The 23,300-nt window shown below is 39.2% G+C and overlaps 1 protein-coding gene across 1 annotated transcript in view; it reads right to left on the reverse strand.

The window, feature by feature from the left end:
• Positions 1 to 23,300, reverse strand: part of LOC102215562 (contactin-associated protein-like 4) — a 134,784-nt gene that overhangs the window by 89,761 nt on the left and 21,723 nt on the right. The window contains exon 2 of the mRNA XM_005740771.2: positions 9,450 to 9,560. Within this exon, the coding sequence (XP_005740828.2) occupies positions 9,450 to 9,560 (111 nt within the window). The remainder of the gene's footprint in view (positions 1 to 9,449; positions 9,561 to 23,300) is intronic.

A 23,300-nucleotide genomic window follows, 5' to 3' on the forward strand; every position in this document is an offset into this window, starting at 1 on the left:
GTGTGTGTGTGTGTGTGTGTGTACACATTAGTGAAAACATGCACACTGCTCACAATGCATGCAGAAGTGTGGGAGTTATTGACAGAAGTCTGCCTGGACAGATAAACTGCAGTTGATTAAATGGGCTGCTGCACAATAAAGAAGTGTTAGAAGCAGAAAAAGAGAGGCAATTTCGTGTGTGTGTGTGTGTGCGTGTGTGTGTGTGTGTGGTTGCACGTGTGGAGCTCAAACACCAGATGGACAAATTCTGAAGAAGGAGGCTGCTGACCAGAGTCCCACTGAGCTCACAAGCTAACACGCCCATGCTGCGTGTCAGAAAGCCGTAGAGAACATAAACACGCTCGCAGCCATCTCTCATTTTCTTTCATCAGCTTGGAGCCAATTATTCTCTCAAAATGCTGCTGTGCAGGCAGGCTAAAAGGCAAAATCATGCACAAAGCCAAATAGCTGCAGGACCTCCTCTTGCAGCCCTATGACAAAATCTAGACCATCAAGATCAGATTACAGAACACCGGTGTCATTCCAGATGGCCACTTGCAAGATTTGGTGATTATGTTTCCTTAAAAACCTGCTGTGTCACCGAACACCGTATCCTAGCCAATTATGGCTTAGAGCGACCTGCATCATGAATAAAGGAATTAAAGCAGTAAGAACCAGTGACAGAAGCTTTGGCATAACAAAACACATCACAAATTCCAGCTAAAGGCTCATCGAGTATCCTAGACAAATACTTGCATCTTGCCATGGCCTAAAACAACAAAAGAACAACGGATCACACTGACTGTCTCATTTCCAGGTGATATCAGGTGGTTTGAAGTCATATGTTATCAGTTTGGCCCATTAGATTTAGCTTGCTGCTTCCACTTGTCAGCTCTGCAGACAGTTTGTGCCATCATCTGAGAATGAATGCAGACCATAGGCAGCACTGTTACTCACTGGTTCCTTCAAAACGAGGTTCTTGAGCATAATTTGTGCAGGGCCTTGCTTTGTGGAGTTTGCATTTTCTCCTGTGCTTTTATAGTCTTTCCCTGAGACCTTCATTTTCACAAAAGAGATTATAAGCCTTCGAAAAACATGACGGATTTGAATGTTTCTGTCCAATTTTTGGGAGCCGGAGCTGGGTCAAAGTGGAAGCAGGTTTAGCGGGGGTATTTCAGATGTCAGTTTGCCTAGCAATGCTTACAAGTTCCTCCCAGTGGACTCAAAGATGCTCCCGGGCCAGACAAGTTAAATAAACTCTCCAGCAAGTTCTGCGGTTTTCAATATTTTGAAAACTGTCCCTACTGACAACCTGAACTGTACAGGTTGTCAGTAGGGACAGTTTTCGAGGTAAAGAAGTTCAAATGGGAAACAGCAGTTGAAACAACTATTTATTTTGTTTATCATTTTAAAATAATGCAGAACAATGTGGCGGCAGACTGATGGAAAAAAACTAAACGGTGAAAGGAAATCCGTGCCGGTCTGGTGGCAGGTCCAGTCTGATCTTTAAAGGCCAGAGCTAAGAACTTGACTAACAGACGTGTCCAGTGACAGCAGAACAGAAAAGAGCAGACACTCTGACCTTTGCTCATAAAGATAAGACTGTGGAGAAAAGGAGAAAGAGATTAAAGCAAAATGACTGAGAGGCTAAGAGGCGTTACAAAGATTTACTGTGTCCACCCTGTCACAGTAACTGCAGCTAATACAATGGAGGTGAAGTGATGGTGGATGGTCTGAACACTTTGTGTCACGGCTGTCGCTTTAAATCAAAGAGATCGTTTTGGATTCTTTCTCCCCCACTACCTGATCTGACCACCTACAAAAAGAGCTAAAGGTTAATGGAGGTCAGGAGTGTGATATCACAGCCTTTACGGCCAAACAGAGGATGAAATTATGAATGTAGCCCGACGAATCGGGGCAGAGTCACGCTGCGCTGCATACATTGTTATTTTGCCAAGATCTGTTTTGGATGTTTATCCAAAAGTCAAATAAACAGTGATTAACGTTACACCTGTTTCAACTTTTCAGATAGTTTTACTGACAGTTGTCTTTTCAAGGAATACTCTTACCACACTGGCAAGTCCACCCTTGGGAACTTCCCAAAACAGTTTAACCTTTGGGCTGCTGAGCAGCTCAAGGACTCTTCAGTGATGGAAATTTGGGAGAGCCAAGTGCATTTCTTCATTCCCACCCAGATTTATCATGATGGCCTTTAGGGGTCAAATTTTAGATCACCATTACCATTTTCCCACAGACTCTTATAGACGCAGAACCTTTGGAACTAGTGGATCTGCTGGCCATTCCAGAAGAAATGATTTAAGGCACTTTGAATTTTAGAAACGAAACCTACACCTGAATTGCCAATCTTCGGTACTGAATGATAACATTTAGGCCATTTCAGTCTGGTGTCTCAACTCCACACAGAAAGCCTGAAGGCGGTGGATTTGACCCCAGAACCCGCTTGCTGTGAGGTGACAGTAGTAACCACTGCACCACTGTGAGTGTCATGCTCTAAGAACCTCCTGCAGTCCAAGACAAGCCACTTGGTGACAGCTGTAGAAGTGAACGGGAGTGCAACTGCTTGTCCGTCTCTCTGTGTTACGTCCCACACCCCCACAATCCTGAATTAGATAAGCAGTTAAGCAAATGGCTGGGTAGATGGATGGATTCTGGAGCGCATGACATACAATTCAGCACTGAATGGAGAGAAAATGAGGTGTTTTTCATAATTAGCTGCCCGAGGGCAAATGCAGTCTTTGTCTAATATTAATTATCCAACAATATTGGAAGCTGACAAGTACAACATTGGTGAATGAGTATAAACAAATTACTATTTCACCTTCAATTGTGCGCTAATACATGATCATGCAGCTACAGGAAGGCAGACTGAGTGGAACAGAACAGAGGCAATGACCAGAGGAAGAAATAAAAGGAACTGAAAGACAGACAATTAAAAAAAGTGAGACAGGAAATGGTAGAGAGAGACAGGCAGCTTAAAGGGAAAGGAAAGCAGCTGGAAAGACATGTAACAGATTGATACAAGCACCCGACCCAGAATGAGCACTGGTCATTTGCATGAGAATACCAAGTCTGGAGGGTAATTTCAGCAGCCTGATAACATGTCAGTCGGACAGAAAGTCCACCAGGAGGCCAATGAGCTCGATGCAGCACTGACAGCAGCAGGCTGAGGAATACTGCAGGTTCTCTGCAGGAGAAGCAGGAAAGATTCATCCGTATGAGATGCTACAAAAAGAGCCCATGAAGAAAGTAATACATCTTATTTTAGAGTGTAAAAATCTCAATTTGCAGAATTTGCTGAAATAGTTTCAAACTAATCAAAGTGTTCGTGGGGTTTCCGACACTTGCAGTTGACTTGATAAATGTCAGGTGTCCAAACTAATTAACTAATTAATGAATCTGTTCTGACCTTTGTGATAATATTGCTGTTTTTGCAATTTATGGAAACAAGACGATTACTTTCAAAAGATCCAGCATCATGTAAATTTGGGGGATTTATGAATTATTCAGACTAGAAACATGAGCTCGGACTGCTGCAAATATAATTACATGCAGGGAAAAAAAACAGATACTTAAGTAATACTATTTTAGAAATAACAACTTTTTGGAAACCGCAGAGCGTAACTGAATATGAAAATCAATACCTGATTAGTTGGCTGCTCTTACATAGTTCCAATTTACAGATTCCAATTAAAGTTTAATTCTGCCTTCAAATCCAACCCTTTGGGAAAATGATTACTGTGACACAATAATTCTTTTCAAGTCAATTTCAGCATAATTGCAGTGGCGTCACTGATAACTGTCAGCGGCGCCTACAGAAGAAAGAAAATGTTTAAACATGAAGACTGCTATTAACATTTGGCAAGAAGACCGAGATGGCTAAATGACTTCTTACCAGTGAAAATAAAATGTAATGCAGATGAAGCAGAAGATGGACAGGGGCAATTCAGCGAAAGGATGAGGTGGGATGGGCAAGATATATGGAAAGAAAAATGGGACATCACGAAGAGAAGGAGAGAGTGAGCGGCAGAGAAAGGAAAGATAAATGAAGGATAACAGTAACCAGTGGGGAAACTGAAAAAGTTGAGTCATTCATCCTCCAGGTTTCTGTTAATAGGCCATTCATCTCCAATCAATAGACTATAAAAGGGTTTTTATCCACTTCTGGTGTCCCCTTCAGACCTCCAATGTGATCAGCTACATCAGGTTAAAGTCCCAAGTACATTGTCAGGCCCTCAGGTGAATGTGTGAATGCAAAGGGAAGGTGCTTTGTTTCATAAAATGTCTGGCTTAAAATGATATTTTTGTTTCCTTTATAAATGACTTTGGGATTTTGTTTTTTTGTCTTTCATTTGCAAATCCCAGTGTTGCTGCCTTGTTGTTGTATGGCTGCTGTGGCTGAAGAGGCGGAGAGGGTCATCCACTTATTGCTTTAAACCCTCCAGTCCTGGGTAAGACATCTGTTATCTGCTTGTGCTGGGAGAAGAGCTCTATGTACAAATTTTCTTGCGGTATAAAGTACTTTGAGTGGTTCCTCTGGATCTCTATTAGCATCCTCATTATCATCAGATTCTTCCTTAGGTCTTCCATATATGTGAAGAATAGTATAAAGCCATATACAAACAGTCCATTCACTCCTTGCGTGCGTCAGTAAAATATCAAGCTGTAGTTTACATAAATGTGCAATATTTCCAGACTGAGGTGAGTGGTGAACCTCGAAGTTCTCAGCTGGTTTGGTTTTACTTTCTCTCACCCTTTACATATAATGACTTCCACTTTCTTCCTTCTGGAGAAATACAGATCAGCACCGTTTAAAAAGATGAACAAATCATAACGTTGCCATGCTACATTCTCTGTAATTTATTTAATTCTTCAGTATTTTGTATTATGATTCTTTATTGTCTCCATTTTTACTGGAAATACTGGCAAGGATTGACTCAATCTGTTGACGGGTAGAAATAAAGTAACTTGGACTTCAACCTTAATTCCAAAAACATGTTTCTGGATGTCACAGTGACCTTAATTATTGACCACCAAAGTCCAATCACTATCATTTTTCAGTGAGTATTTAGTGAAAGTTTGAAAAACAAACCTGTAAAGCCCGACACACTGTTATTGTGATCACTTTGTTTATTGCAATTTCCCCCATGCAGTTGCCTTCGGTTCGACACCCAATTCACCAACTTTGCAGCTGGTCTCCAGCACATACGCCTTCCTCTCCGGTCGCCAGCTTCACTGTAAAATGAAGACTCTTTGTTAGGAAGATCATCACCACCTGACCGGACCTGACCGGACCTGCCTCCCTGCCACCGCCCCCTTGAGCTCACTGCACCACCCCTCCCCTGCAACTGAGCCAGGGACCACACCTCTGCCACAAAATCAAAGTTTAGATTCACAAGAAAATTGGGCCACCTGAAATGTGATTTTTGTAGCCAACTTTATGGTGTCTGAGCACTTAGAGACTTAAATCCACAATTTCTTTATGTTATTTGGTCTACAATTTTTGTCTGCAATCCTTCAGCAGTTATTTAATCATTTATAATACAATCTTTGGCAACTACTTGATCGACACTGAGGTTTATACACAGACATAGAGGATTTATTACTTTATAATTTAGTACAAATTAGTCTCATAAAAAATACAGAATTGCACTCAAAAAATGATAACAGCAACTTCAACTTCATTGTAGTTACTTGAACATGCACACTTACAATCCTCCGCTAAGCTTCAACATATTAACATTTTGTATTTGAACATGTTAATATGCCAGTTTTTAGCTCAAAGCACCACTGTCCCTGGCAGGAAAAATAACTGATCTTTGAAGATCACAGTTTCTGTCAAACAAAAGGCTGTAATTCAAAACTGGTTCAGTGGTTAAAGGAAGCCAAAAAAATTGTTTTTGTTTGCTATCAGCGAACACAGACCTCCCATGATTAAAGAATCACTACAATCTTCTGTTCTGAGGCTGCTCTGCTCGTATTCACATTTTTTTGATGTATAAATGCACTTGGTATATCATGAAAAATAGAATTGTAATCTATAGTTATTCCATTTAAAGTGAATAATCTCATCACATATAACACATGTTCATGACCTTCACTGCTCATCAATAACAATAAAGTTTGAATGAGTGAAACATTATAGATTTCTTGTTATGGTGTGCCGTGTAGGTCATATTTAAAGCCTGATAATCGGTGTTCACTTAGTGGATAAATGAAGTGAGAGTGAAGCGGCTCCTTAGAGAACAACCAGAGGAAGCAGAGTTTGCAGCAGAGATGGAAATGAGTCGGAGACATTCATTTATTCATCGATTTCCTCGGCAAACAGCTGGGAATGCTCCCTGGGATCCCGAACCAAGAACTTCCTTATCTACTGGCAACATACTAGAGCAAGATTAGGAAAAATAAATGCATGAAGGTTACCGCTGTCTTGAAATTATTTGTTAGGACATTACACCAGATGTTGCTGTGGGATCTCAGCTGGTACTCTATTATAGCCCAGGAGTTCTTTCATGTTTAAATGATCTGTTTCTACAGATTTTCCTTCACACATTAACGGCAACCCCTGTGGATACACTGTACTACTTAAAGAATGTAGAGTTTATTCTGGGTCTTTTGACTGTACCTGGATTATTTTAGTGCAGGGTTATAGCATCAACATCATGTTTTTATATTCATGTAAATTTAATGAACTGGCAGCCTGAGGAAGTTATTTTGTCCTATAATGCTCTCCTCTGTGGCAAATTTAAAATGTATGGGTCGGCTGGGGGCAATTCTAACAATTGTCATATTTTTGTGAGACTACAAATTTCAATCTAATTTCAGTAAACAAGCTTGAGTCCGAAACCTGACTCTGCACATGCTCAGTGAGATCCTGTCCGAACCTTGATAAAGGTAAGGACACGAGTTTGAAGAAAAATACTGATTTTGAGGAATAAAACTATACACATTTTTCTTCAGACTTAATCTTTAACCTATATATTCAAAATGACAACAAACAACTCGTGCCACAAATTTTCAACATGACCCCAAAATCAGGTGCATCTGAAACACAGGTGCACATCGGTTATTGTAACGTGAAAAGAAAAGTGACCAGTTTTCTTGTCATCGGTTAGCAGTACTACACAAACTAATGAGAACTAAAGTTCACAGAGAATAGCAAACATGACCTTGACCTTGGGCAGACTTTTGATGAAGATCCATCAGGTGACCGTCTGAAACTTTCACCAAAATCCGATCATTCCAGGAGGAGTGAAACTGTGGGTAGATGCACGATAGACACTTCACCACAGCATAAGATCATCGGTGGCCGATTGAGCTAAAAATATTACAGTTGCCTTGGTCTTCCAACCTTGATTTTTTCCCACAGTACAGAAATGAATATTTATGCCTGTGTACCACTGAGATTTTTTAATATATACAGTATATACTGCATAAATATACAGCACAAAGTGTCTGTGATATTGATGGCAGCAGTGAGAGGATTTATGTGAGAAATTACTCAATATATAAAATCCTGGAGGCACATTCTATCTCTTCTCTGTCTTCTCTTTTTACTACTGTTTAACATAACTACAAAACATGGAAACAAGACATTTCACTTGGATTTCGAGGAAATAAAAACCCAATCGTATACTGTGCAACATATAAGACAGCTGAAACAATTCCAGTTGCAAACTCAGCTCATGTTAATGATAACTGTGTAAACGCCATCAAATGAGACAGATGCAATGGATAGTGCATTTACACTCTGAAAAAAACAAAAAACAAACTTGTGTTGTTTTAGTTAATGGTAGCTATTAAGCTGCGCTTCTCTGCATGAATCCTGAATCCTTGTAAATAATGACAACGCTGGCCGATACTTGCTTGTGGGTTGCTTGTGCACGCTGGTATTATGTAGGTGCTAGCAAGTGTAAGTGCCAGCAAGTAGATGAAGATACCAGGAAGTCACACACAGGAATGGATAGAGAACTTGGTCGATTATCAGAGTAAAGTGCTCAGCGCACACTAAATGCTTCACTTCCTGTGTAATTTGAACCCATGTGAAGGCTGTAACGAACCTGCACTGGAGACACACCCGGTGTCTTACTGGGTAAGGCATGATTTACAGCACTGTGTTGAATCTGTAAAGTATAGGGCGATGTAGATGTTTGCATTAATAATACTTGTGTAGTGTTGGGTCTGTGTTGCTCTGCAATCACAAGGCAAACTGAGCTGTTCATACTGGATTTGGAACTAATAAATCTTAAACACAAACAGCACACAATATATAAAAAAAACCACCTACTGAAGCACAGGAAAGATGGAAGCCTTCAGGAAGTCTGAATCTATTTACATACTGTCACAGCTTTGAAAAGGAGAAAAACTGCTTATGTCTACTCTGGAAGAATACTGGCTACTGCATTAGCATAATGAGCAAGCAAGAGACAATTACAGCCTATTACATGTTGTTTCACTGAGGTATCATCCTTGTGCTAATCAATATGCTATGTTTACAAGACATATTACTCCCAAACAGACCTGCCATTGTCACTGAAGTCTGGTTATTGTAGTGTGTAGTTATATTTCTGAGAAGGTGCAGGTCTGTATATGCTGTAGTCTGGATCAGAGACTTAATGTAGTATTATAAATCAAGTCAACAGTCTACAGGCTCTTATGTAATATAGCTTTTATTTCTAACTGCTTCACATCCTAACATGCAGTGCCTTTAACCAATCAGCAGTAAGTATAATCTTCTTTATGGGTAATATAAAATGGTCTCAGGTTACTTTTAATATTAGTTTTAAGAGTTTTAAATGTTCACAAGTCTTTGAAATCTTGTCTCTGTCATCTTTGCGTCTCCTAGTTAATGAAAGACCAAGAAATGTCAGTTCCATTACAGCAGGGTGGCTTTTGAACATCAAATGCCAGCAAAGGGCAACAATGAAAAATTAGCTCTTACAGTCTTTAATACACGGCCTGAAGTGTCACTGCAACGCCTGCTCATTTCTTTACTACCAAGCAGAGTAGAAAGTCAAATTCAGATTTAATGAGTCACGCTCTATTATAATTGATGCTAAAACAATTTAGCATTTAATATAGAGCGTGCAGCGTGTTGACAGAGTACTCCTACAGATTGCTCAGATACAAATGACAGAAGTAGATTTTTTCCCCTAAGATCAGACTGGCACCTTCTTGTTTACTGTAAGCCTCACATACTAACACGCTGTGTTGTTCAAGCTTGCATTTTTTTCCCAGTTAAAAACATTCAGGTCCAAATTAAAAGAACGTATCACCATTCCAACTAATAGTTAATCCATAATCCTATTTTTTCCCCAAACCATGCCAAAGGCACAAACACTATTTGCTTCAATTTTTTGCATATTTGTCACACTTACATGTTTCAGATCATCAAATATATTTTAATACTAGTTAGGTACTTTTGTTTGGAAGCAGCAGAATCTGTTCCTCACCTTCTCTTTTGTTGAGTTTGGCGAAACCCGGGGCGTGGCTGCTGGACAGCTGGGAAGAGCTTCGGAAGGAAGATGGCGGCAGATTGGAGACCAGTGCGCTGTCACACACCTCTGTCGAGAAATATCAAAACATAAAGTATAATGAATGTCCTTCAGATTTTGACATTTACATGTAAATGTCAGCATGTGCACTGCTGTGCTTTTTGAGGGTCTATAATTACATTTGTTTCAACATCTCCACACAGATATAGCCTCCTCAAAATATTCCTAGAGTGAACAAAACAAAATTAAAAGTGTGAGAGAAGTAAGCATAGTTGAACACAGCTATGACGCATCCTGAGTAAGAGCACTCTTAGCTCAAGAAATCTGTTACTGGGCTTCAGTGCCAGTTTTAGCCCTAATAAGCAGAGAGGAGCAGTGGATGTGTTATCTTTGAATTGCAGGGTTAATGTCAGCTACAGTTCCTCGCTGCACAGTTAAGTAGTTCACAACAGTAGGTTGACGCGGGAATGTCTTTTTTTTAAGCTTTAAAATCAAGAAAAAAAAGAAGAAGGAAGCATTCAAACTTTTTATCTGAGTGAAAAAAAGCTGAGTGGTTCAAAGAGTAGAGATCAACAGCAAAAAGCACAATGAGAATATCACAATACCCGACACAGCTGGAAATGGATTAGTCTCCATCTCTTAGCCTGAGTGAAAACCTGATAAAATGTTATAAACAGCGGGGTGGGAGTGCTCTGATGCTGAGAGGTAAAAGCGTTGTCTCTGCAAATGATCAGCTTTTTTAAGATAAAAGAAGTTTATTCGGACAGCTTTTGATTGTTTCATTCTAAAGTCTTAAAGAGGCGCTAATGACAGCTAAAGTGTTGAGCCTGTGAATATAACAACATGAGTGTCAGAGAGGAGTCTAATCATTCAGGAGCTGGTTTAATGTTCCCCAGGTAGAAACGGGTCTTTCAGCAGTAATGGCTCCATATTAGATGAATGAACAGCGTAATAATGTCCAGTTGGATGAGTAAATGGTGTAATTCTGGCTCAATGGATAAATGAACGTTGCAATCATGTCGTGTTGCGGAGATGAATGGCGTCCTGAGTGAGTCATTATAGGCTGGATGCTGATGGGGATGATTCAGTGTTGTCAGAGGAAACCTTTACATGTTTCTCATATTTAGTTTATGGATGATTCCCTGAAATCAAAACATAATATATTGAACATTATGCGGTAATTAACATTAATTACTCTTATTTTAATTGGAGCCTCTCTCACAGTCTCCAAAAAAAACAAACAAAAAAAGAAAGCAAGCACTTTTTTGTTTAAATTAAAGCAGCTTTCTCTTTCATTTATTATAGCTACATGACATAGAGAAATCATTTGTAAAGGCAGAATACAAATGAATGTTTGTTTTACTGTATCTGATTGTCTTTGGTCTGCACAGCATAATCACATCCCACAGATATACACACGGATTCATGATCACCAGCCCCATAAATATTCATAGTTTTCCTCTCAAGCTGCAAACTGTAAGCTAAAGCCAAACTATCACCGCCTCCATCCAAAGCCTCTCCGTTAATGGATGTTGTTCTCCACCACTGAGACAAGAGCCAATTACTATGATTCACGCAGCAGTCCGATCTGGGCCCAGAACTCTGACAGCAAGGCTTTAGTTTCGATTACTCTGTCAACATCAGTGCACTTCATCTCAACAACACAAGGTCTTCATCCGCCTCCCGATAATTTCAAAGAGGAATACCATTCCATTTACAGCAGCTCTTTTCAAATGAAATTTGTAGCTAGAGCCAACAACAATATTGGCCTATTTACCTGTAGTTAAAGAAAATTTTGTATCAGTTTAGAAAAGAGCAGGATTTTAAATTTTAAAGCACTGACGATGCTTCACAAACTGAACCCTGAAATCCTGGAATATTTATTTAGTAACTGAGGATGCCAAGTATTTGGATACACAATTAAATACACTGTAGAGCCCAAATGTGGCATTCACTCTCAAGATAATGGTCTAAATGTAATTTTTTCTCATTTGAATGCTTCAAAATACTGGATTTTGATATTATTAAATCTATATCTTCGGCAGGTGTTTTAACCAAACTGCACCACACGATAGCAATGAGCAACAGCTGTACTTCCAAACACACCACAAGTCAGTTGAGGATTTACCGTTTTACACTTCTGTTAAAGAGAATACAGAAACAGTCAACAGTCTTCTCCAATATGGTCTCACATAGGAACCCTGAGGAGTAGCTGTGACTCAGGTGGTAGTCGGGGTTGCCCACTAATAAGAAGGTCAATGCTTCAATCTCAAGCTACAGTACTTCATGTCAAAGTGATCCTGGACAAGATACTAAGTGCCAAAAGCAACAGTTGATATATCCATCACAGTTTGTGACAATGTAAAGTGTAAAGTGCTTAGAGTGGTGAGTATACTACAACATATATACCCAGAATATTTGATCAAAAGGCTTCTTCACCATTACTTATGCATTAGCTGTCTCCTGCAGCACATCCAGTACCTGCATGTAGCATTTTCTGCCTGCCAATTTTATGTGCTGATACTATTTTAATCCTCCTTAGGATAGGAAGGAGTATTTGCCTGTAACATCAAAAGCACTGCAATGTACAGTGAAAAGCAATACAGTGGGCAGCTACTGCTCAAAATTCAATCGAAATCTATCATAACAATTTTTGTTTGATTTAATAAAAATATAAAGACTATCATCAGCCTTAATTCCAAGCTGCTTTCAGCTAGAAAGATCTGTACACTTTGCTATGCTATCCACCCAGCAACAGTTTGTAGATAAAGTTAAAGAGCAGCTCAACATAATGAGTCATTTCACAGGTTAAAAGTCTGATATTTCCTAAAGGAACTGATACAAAATGAAACAAAAAAAAAAGGATGGCGTGCAAAGACATACAAATAAATACTAATTCTTGTGTAGTGTTGTGATAGACACGTTTCACAATACAGCTGGGGAGCTAAGAATTAAAGCTTATAATTATACAGTCAGTTTATTAGGTACACCTTGCTAGTGCTGGGTTGGACCCCTTTTGGCTTCAGAGCTCATTTAAGTCCTTGTGGCAGAGATTCAACAAGGTCCTGCAAACATTACTCACAGACTTTGGTCCAGACTGACACTGCTGCAAATTTGTCGCTTGTACAACCATAATGTGACTCTCCTGTTTCACCGCATCCCGACGTGCTCTACTGGATTGAGATCTAGTGACTATGGAGGTTATTTAAGTACGATGAACTCAGTGACCTCATGTTCAAGAAATCACTTTGACATATTTTGAGGTTTGTGATATGGCATTTTATCCTGCTGGAAGCAGCCATCAGAAGATGTGAACAAAGGCATCAACAAGCTAAGAAACAATACTGAGGTAGGCTGTAGCATTTAAATGATGCTTAGTTGGCACTTTTGATACAAGGCAGAATGGTTGCACGTTTATTCAGTTAACCCAAATTCTGACCATACCATCTGAACGGCGAAGCAGAGATTGTTTTGTTTTTCCAGTCTTCAACTGATCACTTTTAGTAAATTCTTGCATATTCTGCACTAATTTTCCAGTTTTCGGCTGACAGGAGTGGCACCCAGGATGATCTTCTGCTGCCGTAGCTCATCTGCTTCAAGATTAAATGTGTTGCACGTTCAGAGATGCTCTTCTGCACACCTTGATTGCAATGAGTGGTTATTTGAGTCACTATTCGCATCAGATCAAAGCAGTCTCCTCTGATCTCTGGCATCAACAAGGCATTTTCATGCAGAGAATTGCTGATCAATTGATATTGTCTTTTTGTCAGACTATTCTCTTTAAACTCTAAAGATGATTGTGTGGGAAAATCCCAGAGGATCAGGAGTTTCTGAAATACTCAGGCCAGCCTGTAAGTCACCAACAACCATGAAAGTCACTTATATCATGTTTCTTTCCCATTCTGATGCCCAGTTTGAACATCAATACTTCATCTTGACCATGTCTATGTAGCTAAATGCACTGAGATGCTGCCATGTGATTGGCTGATAGATATTTGCATCAGCGAGCAGTTGAACAGGTGTACCTAATGAAGAGGTTGGTGAGTGTATATCCACGTGGAGGGATAAATGTCTATGAATATTTGGTCCAGCTGCTTGTTAACATTAGAAAGCCTTCAGCTTGGCCTCAGTGGCACTGCAATTTGATTGTAAAATTATTGGGTATTAACCGAGTCTGAACTCTGTTTAGAACAGTGTGTTGCAGCAGTTATCATTAAACATCAGACCATATAACACAGTTATACTGCACTTTATAGTTACCAGAGTGGAGCAGAGGCTCATACATATTTAATTCTAGCATTTTAAATGCCATCCAGCTACTCAACAATCATCAGAAGGCGTCCAGCTCTTTTGTCCTCTGAAGTTCCTCCTGATAGTCTTTATTCCTCCAGGCTATGCCCTTACTGACACTTATAACTGTGGGTGGTGGGGGAGCTCTCAGTATGAAAAGCAGGTGAATTACAGTAGTCTGAAGAGGTGAGATGAGAGGGACGGCTCTCCAACGCGGAGTGCTGTAATCCCTGAGGAGATAATGTGTGGTGAGAGCACAGCCTCGCTGAGGAAACAGCCGAGAGAGAGCAGTGGAGTTTTAAAACACAGGGCCACTTTTCCTCGACGGAGCTGTGGCATTTAAAAGCCGATGTCCCTGACAGTGTGACTAGTGGAGCACAAACACAGACAGCTCAGAGGAAAATGGAGCTAAATGTTGAATACCTGCTGGCCTCTGTAGCCAACGAACCTCAACACTGACCCTGGCTGTGTTGGACAGAGAGCCTTTCTGAATATTAAACTGCTGCACCTTCCTGAAAACACCTCCTGTCTTTGTGTAAGCTTCACATTTAAGGGTGTTAGACTAAAAAAAAATATAATAATGCTTTTAGGCATTCAGATCACCACAAAAACATTATTCATGATCAAAGTATTATAAATTTACACAGAAAAGATAATTCTTCAATCTTTGGCAAAGTGAAATATCTCCTGGCAGAAAAAAGAAGCATTCTTTGCCTTTGATAAAACAAAAACTTGAGCACCAGAACTGGAAGCATGTATTGAACTCTGAGTGATGGGAAATATCCTTTCAGTTCAGTCAAAAACCTCCTGGACACCCATCACTCAGCGTCTGCACTATCCATCAATTCATAGAGTGCCAACTTTATCGTTGCACCAATGTGACAAATGGTCAGTTTGACCGCATTAAAAAACATTAAAGGAAATTTTGAAAATATCTCTGGAGGGTATAAGGCAAATACATTTTGTCACCCCTGAAATGACAGACTAATACCAGAGACAGAGTGGCTCATTCACCTGCACTGTCCACTTCTTTACTGAATAGAAAGTGCCCACAGAGTCCGTGACTGAGCTGGGGACCCTGAATACCGATGAGCTCCATCCATCACCTCAGCAAACAGAAGGTCTTGCACTTCAGAGCTCTATAAGCCCCACAAACCCAAAGTTCAGTGCCTCTCAGTATGAGCCAACTTATTTAGCCGTTCAAAGCACGTAGCAGTAAGCAGGATAATGAGGCTCCAGCGATGGTTGTTTTTGCTCCAGAGCGCTAACAATCATCCTCAAGCAGAAAACATCAATGCTCATTTTACTAATCCGCACAACGTCTACCTCCAGTTTGACCCAAGGGGGTTCAAGCCCGCTCCTGCCTGGATATACACAGAGAAAGAAAGAACGCATTAAAAATACAACACAGTGAGCTTTTTTGCATTTTGTTTTACTTTAGCTCAGCCGCGTGGTTTATTTTTTCAATGTTGCGAAGCTAAAAGAAATAACCCCAAATCTTATATTTTGAGTTGTAACTGGTAAAGGGTATTTAAAAATCGTCTCCAAATAGACCAAAGATCTTAATTTCATTATCAGCTCAAATGGTTTTGACATTTAGGATATTTAATTCTATCTTGTGTTGTCTTATCAATAGGGATGGGTATCGAAAACCGGTTCTTGTTGAGAACCGTTCCCACTGTTTCAATTCCTTGGAATTGTTTGCCATTTTTGCAAACGATTCCCTTAACGATTCCAGTCGGCCTGTCATGTTTTTAATTCCACTCTGGACTCATGAATCTCAACCCAGCAGCAGCGGTAATGTTTGCACGTCCTCTCCCGTTAATGCGGCAGGTAAATAATCAACAGTGCATATTATGTTAGCGCGATCTGCCTTATTACAAAACCTGCCATTACTGTGCGTTTAGGTGAGAGAGACAGAGTCTGGCTGGCTCAGATTCTCGCTGCAGTCTACCGGTAGCGTCTCCTTTCAGGCCAGGATAGACAAATGTCTCCGAGCAGTGACTAAGTTTGTGGTCAAAGGCTTGCACCCATTTGCCGCAGCAGATGCCCCCGATTTTCGGTAAGTGAATGTGTTTAATTGTAGGCAGGGACATTACTGGATATTCTTGTGTAATTGCTACTGAATAATTGATGTTATACTTTGTTATTGCTACAGAAGAATATTTATTTTATTATTTTACATTTACAATTTTTTTCCCGGGGACCCTGTGACACCCCATTGAAGGCTGTGGACCTCTTAAGATCTCACTGTTGGGTTTGTAAGGCCATGTTACTCCTAAATTTCTATCTTGTTCAAAGAGAAGATATAAAACAAAGTTCTAAGCTAATCGACCTTAGTGTTCTCCTTTTTTAAAAAGAATCAATAAGAGAATCGATAAAGAATCGAATCGTTAAACAGAATCGAAAATGGAATCGGAATCGTGAAAATCTTATCAATACCCATCCCTACTTATCAATGACATAGGGGGTCTTCCATCTGAAACTTAAATACCCATGTGTCACTTAATTTAGTTTTGAAGTATATTTAAACTTTTTCCCACTCGTTCAGTCCAGTTTATTGTTGTTGCACTTGCAGAATTTATTGAAACCTTTGGCCCAATATGTTTTTTAGATTACGTGCTTTAGCTTTACTTCTTTAAGCCTGGTTGTTCAAGGCTGCTAAATAATTCAAATTTACCCAAGTTTTTATAGTTAAGTAACCCTTTAAGTCCTTGAATATTGGTCCACAGTACCGTGAATAACCTTAGACTTTTATGAAAGACATTTGGGAAAAATGCATTCACATGAGTCCAGACAGCGATTTGCAAAACTCCATGAAACTCTGACAAATTTACAGTAATTAAATAACTGTCACCAAACTTGTTGGAACATAAATCAAATGCAACAAATCCAACATCCCCTTAGTGAGAAAACAGTAAATGATTTCTCGATTGGTTGAATGAACTTGCCATGCAGTTTTGAAAAATAGCCCCATAAGTTGTTTTTTTAGACCAGGCGCGCAAGGGAGGAATAGGTTAATTAAATGAAAAGGTCAGATCGACAAGTGAGAATAAAAAGAAAAAAAAGACAAAATGTACAAAAAAATGTACTAAATGTAGGTTTATAGGCTTTTAATTTTAAACATCAAATTTTAAAAACATACACATTACTCACACTACTTGACGACACTGTCTAGATTAGAACTTGACTATATTTTCTAATTTTTAAGTGTACAACCTACATTTGTTTATACAAATTGTATGACTGTTTTCTATCACAGTGCTATCAGAAGAGAATAAAACAAAGAAATAGTCATTGTGACATAAAAACAATGTTGATCTTACTGCTGATTCAGACATTACTCAATTTGTACAGTAATTTTAGATGTAAAACCACACCACTGCCTCACATATTTTATTTGTTTAAAAGATAGAGGGAGGCAAGAAAAAAGATTTAAATTGGATTTAAATTGGATTGTTGTCATGTATCTGTTGACCAGGATTCCTGCTATATTCAGATTTCTCTGGAGAAATTCCTTTTGCACTCACACATTTGTGATTTCACTGTGGACCTTAAACTTCAACAACATCAACTCTTCTGTCAAACTGACCGTTGCCCGTGTTGAGGTTCTAACCGGCAGTTTTAAGTCAAACACTTTTGATTTTCCAACCTCAGACGTACACATCACATAACTATTTATTTCTTTTATTCTTTGGAGATTCACGAGGTTGTCTAGCCTGAATATGTTCCCTAGGGTCATTTTGTTGACTTAAAGTTCTAATGTAGTGCTCTGAGAGCTCTGACACAGAAAAAACACCTGGACAATCTTCATTTCCCATTGTCCACTTACCCAAAATGAAATTTAAGTTGTTGTTTGACAAATTGAAAGAAAGTGTGCATCACTGACTCATAAGCATAAGAGGACAGAACAGACCTATGGAAAGCCTGAAAGAGATCCAGAGGGTGATAGGAAGATGACCTTGCAGGGTAATAGAGTTTTGGAGTTTTCTTGATATTTGTGTGACACTGGAAACACAAGATAAAGAATTATATTTCTTGCTCACTGTTTTTAATGCTTCAAAGTACTAGATCAGCTTTAAGGAATCAGTACTTTACGATGGGCTTCCTCTTGTTTGCTTCCTGTGTTCTTCCCTGCAAACATCTGCCTGTCTGACAGCTACCAAACTGAGATGCTCAGCACTTTAACTCATCTGGCTGTGAGCAATGGCAAGGATATTTGTTCTTCAGCTCCAGTTCTTTAGCCAGATGTCGAACAGGTTCCTGCATAATGCCGATTCATTCTGGCCTTATCCAGCTAGAAAACACCAGATAATCAACTCATTATGTGCAACACAATCTGTGTGTGTAAGGCTATACAGTAGCCCACACACAATCCGACACTGCCTTTGAAAGCAGAGAACAATCATCCTTCTTATTGAGGCTCGTCACACTGATCAGTGATGTGGGTGGCTGTGTGGGAGACAGACATCAACCAAATGAAGTGATCAAAACAGCAACGAGCCACAGAACCACAGCATTTAAAATTCCTTCATCTTGAAACTGCCAGGTTTAACTTGCAAAAAGACTTTGGTCCGTTTATATGCTGCTAAAACCGAGAACATTTATCATGAATCACAACGCCTGAGATATGCAGATTTAGAAGGAGTGCTGCAGGAAACACCAATCATAGTGATGGCCCCAAGAGGATATATATTTAATTTAAAAAATCCACTAATTCACTGGCAGCAATAAGCAAATGATTTTAATATATTTGCCCCAAAATATCTATTAATAGAGAGCAGCAGACCAACAAGTCTCTGCGGGGAAAAGAAATGGTACAAAATGTAATATTGTTCTGTCATTCAAGTAAAATGCAGGGATGTTCATATCATCCAAGCAATGGCAAATCTAATTTATTTCAAAAAGGAAACACTGAATTGGACACTGGGGATTCATAAAATTGAAAACTGCATTGCACCAGCAGAAGAGCTTACACTACAAACTATTTTTATGTAAATGAGTGCCACAGTGTAACTTTTATCTTTTTTCATAGGGTCAGTAGCCATAAATATGAAGCAGTATTGTAATATGAAACTATATTTTATTGATTTTCATTTTGCTTTATGCTTAAAGGGCAATTTTTTGCATTGATATATGTTGGTGCAGACCCCTTAAAGGGCACTTCACCTCAGGAATCAAATGCACAAATGTCATTTTTCCTCTGGTGCCATTTATCCACCTGTATTCCAATGTGATTAGATGTGTGTTTTTAAGACGTCTAGCTTATCCTGACTATAATATAACTGCACCACAAAAAAGAAATAAAAGTAAATCTGTTGGAAAACTGAACAGCATCAGTGTCTCTTTTCATGTCATCTTACCACAATTTTCTTTGTGCTGAAATTCACTTGCAAACCAAAGGAAACATGCAGCTAGTTGACATTACAGCTAAGCCAAATGGGTGTAATCAGGATTTTAAATCTACTTTGTTACGACCCTCTCATCACAGGTAATCCTTTTGCACAGTTATAGTTAATGAAGTTCACATGAAACTGGTTACTATGTTGATTTTTGGAGTAAGCCGTGAAAGATTTCCAAAAACACTGTTGTTTTTCAAATGTACTTTTGTGGAATTTTAAGCAGCACAATGTGAGTGCCTTTAATTGTATTAAACTGAAGAGAAGGTACACATACAGTTCTGGTGAGAAGTTTACATACACTCATAATTCTGGCATCATTCTGACTAGATAGTTAACTACTCTGGGTAGAAAAACAGATAAGATCAGTTAAATCTTTGGGATCATTTTCATGTTAGCACACCCAACTATGTACAAGTTTCAACCATCTAGCTGTTGATTTGAAATGAAGATGAAGAATTAGCGCTGCTTCTTCGTTATTCTATCCACTTTGGCCCATATACCAGCACCACAGTCAGCAAAACAACCCCAGAGGATGCTGCTGCCACTTGTAAACATAAAACTTTTGGCTTCTCTGAGTGGAAAGCTGCAAACTTCAGTTGAGTTTAGGGTATTGATTTTGGACCGGGGTTTTCTTTATTGGTTAAAAGACCAATAAAGAAACCCCTGTACATTATACATCCTTCAGCGGCACTTTTTAAAAGGTTCAAGTGTAGCTATATATTTGGACCTGTATGTATACCTTTGACCCTGTGTGGGTCAAAGGTGTTTTAAAACACTAAAACACATATCTCGGACATGTAAAATTGATTTTGGGGTGGACAATCCCGTTAAGCTCAACCTTAGAGGTAACAGATTTTAAACAACTGGAATGACTGATGAGTTAAATCATCAAATCTATTCACTAATTTTCAGAGCTATGAAACAAGAAAACTGTGTTAACACTGAAACAGCACTAGTTATTACCATTGTGCTTTACGCTGAAATACATCATCTATTACATTTTCTTAAACAGAGAAATTATCTTTGTGCTAATCAATTTACTTTATTACCAAGACATGTTAAGAACAGGAAGTCCAATCACAGCTGTTGCCTTGACATATTGTTACTTTTCTGGAAAGCTGTGCATCATGCTACAGCATAGGTTACAACAGAATTATCACATTACTATAAATCAAGCTTAACTGCCCACCTACTCTTTAAATAGGATGAATAATATAATTGATTAGACCTTTTACAACTTAACAGTTGATTTCTTGCTTGTGTAAATTATTGCAATTAGCTGGTTGGTGACATAATCTTTTTTAGAGAGCATTTAACTTACGCCTTATTAAAACTATTTTAGGCACTTTAATAAACTACAAAATACAAACAATGATAGACAGGAAATGCTACAACCCCTTTTTCTTTGGCTCTGGTATCAAATTAACATAGGCAGCTCAGACTTTTTGACCAAGAGAGAAAAAAACACTCTGTCAGCACAACAACATGCTTTAAATCTGGTATGACAGAACTGGTATTAATATTCAAAGTGCTTTCACGGTTGAGAGGAGTCATACTTGGAGCAGATTTCTGCTCAGGCAAGAAACTTTCATCTGAAGAGCTTAGTGCCAAGTACTAATCGTACTCTCTGCCAGGTGTTAAGTTACTCTTTAAGAGCTGACTCCAAAACACTGTGATATTTGATATTGTAAATAAAACTGAGCTCTGTCTATGAATGTTGGCGAGCGTTGTTAGAGGGACACTACACAAACTGAGAGTGACAGAGAAAAAGACAACATGTTCAGGTTGGATTCCTTCTGGCTATAAGCTGTATAGTAAAGTTTTAAACCAATACTGCATGAACACAAAGCCATGTTAAGCTTCTTTTCCTCCTCTAGAGGTTTATGAGGGCCATCACTGTAAACAACAGCGGTGGTCAGCTAGAGAACTGCTTGGAGTAGATGCTGCTTGCAGAAAATATTGTCAGTCTGTGGGGGGACAGGTTTCCTGTAAAATGAGGTCAGGATCCAGTCACTGCAACAGCAAGGCAGCGAAGATCACATCCACACCCACTGCAACCTGCTGCACAGAGACCAGAAAACCTCACTGCACTGTCACCGCTAAAATATAATTTGTTTTTATATGAGCATCAAACCTAACAAAAAAAACCCTTGATGTCATAATGACAGAGGACATTTATAAATCGTTCTATAAATTCTGTCTCTCTCCCTGCGTGGTGTCTGTCTGTGCGCACAATCGCTTCACACCTTCACTAAACCACAACAAGAGCCACATTCACAACAACTACTTAGTTTTACTTTACAGCCAGCTTCCCCAAGGAGACATTAAAATAAGTGCTCTTAAAAAAAAACTTCTCTGCAGATAATTTGATGTTCTCGATCTTCCCTTGCCTCTTCAGCAATTCCAGCTCAGGTTTCCTCAGGGCTGAAACACAAAAGCTACTAGGTTTTCTCTAGCTAACAGCAGAAATTGAATGCTTTCCAAAAAGTTGTAGAGGAAAGTACTGAAGCACAACTTTTGGGTTGAACTGTTAAATCTTCACAGTGCAGGGTAATTGAGGGGAGCTGGAGTTAAAATATGAACTCCAATTAGGCCTGCGGTCACAAATGAAGGCTGTTATGGTGACTATCTCGTGTCATAGTGGGAAAGCTTGAATAAAACCCAATATTATGCCTGGATGTTGGACTTTCTGTCTGATAGATTCCAAAAAGCAAAGGTGAATAAGTGCCTCTATAGAGAGCGCTTTGTTCCCTCCAGATTTCCTCATAGTTGTACTTTGTACTCTTTAAACATGGCTGTGACTGCACCTATTGAAATGGCTTTACTTTAAGGCTGCCAGTGTTCGGCAGCCTCGCCTCTGTCAGTGCGGCCCAGGGTGGCTGTGGCTACAATGTAGCTTGCCATCACCAGTGTTTGAATGTGTGCGTGAATGGGTGCATGACTGGATGTGTAAAGTGCTATACAAATACAGGCCATTTACCATTTACCATTTAAAGCAAATGGCTGTGATATTGTTCGCTTCATTGAGCCTTTTATTGTAGTAGAAGGACTATGATCTCCAACTGAATCTTGGAACAGAACCAAATGTGAAAATCAGTAAAAACTTTATATTACCCACATTTTTATGGATCACCTTTAAACTTCACAACAATATTCTAGGCCTTGGGGGACATAAGTACCTAGGTTGACTAACAATTTGACCTTGGCTTTCAATGTTAGCACCTAAGGTCAAAGCTGACCTTGAAAAAAACTTTCAAAAAAACACATCAAGTACTTTATATCAAGATTTACTAGGTAATAACTAGTTTAAAACTATCCATGAATCACTTTTTCCAGATTAACGTTGATTCAAAATACACCAGTATACCACTGCTCATTTATTATTGTTTACTCCACCATCAGTTGTCATTCTTGTGTTACTCCATTAATCTGGAATTAATTTGTAACTGTTTGACATGATGTTTCACCACTTAAATAAGCACAAAGAGTAGCTATGAATGCGTAACTGTGGTTTTGAGACACTCAGAAGTAACAAGCGATTCATTCATTTGCACAAACAGTTTCCCAACTGGTTCTTTAGAAAACATCATCATCTATCATTTACTCATTTCATTTCTTTACTTGTGCTTTGATAGTAAGGCAAGTTTTGTGTTGATGTATTATGGTAATGCCACCCTACTTCGGCGATATAGAGGCAGACCGCTGACAGAGCAAACCAGATGGGCAGGTCTGAGATTTTCCCACTAAACCATCTCTAGGGTTTACAGAGAATGGTCTGAAAAAGAGAAAATATCCAGTGACGTGCTCCAGAAAACATTTCTAAATGCTCAGCTCAACAGATGAGCCACAGACAACCAAACTGGGTGCTACTACTGTCAACTAAAAATAGGAAACTAAGTCTTAAAATTGCACAAGCTCAACATTCAGTGTACCCTAGTGCTGCTGCTGTTCATCTCTATCCCTTTATAACCACAATGCACCCATCTGATGATGGTGGTTCCCAGCAGAATAATGTGTTAAGTCACAAAGCTCAAATCATCTAAAACTGGTTTCAAGAACATGAATACGAGTTCACTGTATTCAAATGACCTCCATAGTCACCAGACCTCAGTGCAAC

This window comes from Pundamilia nyererei, unplaced genomic scaffold, assembly GCF_000239375.1.
Source record: "Pundamilia nyererei isolate P.nyererei 1_Seehausen unplaced genomic scaffold, PunNye1.0 scaffold00103, whole genome shotgun sequence".
NCBI classification, from domain to species: domain Eukaryota; kingdom Metazoa; phylum Chordata; class Actinopteri; order Cichliformes; family Cichlidae; genus Pundamilia; species Pundamilia nyererei.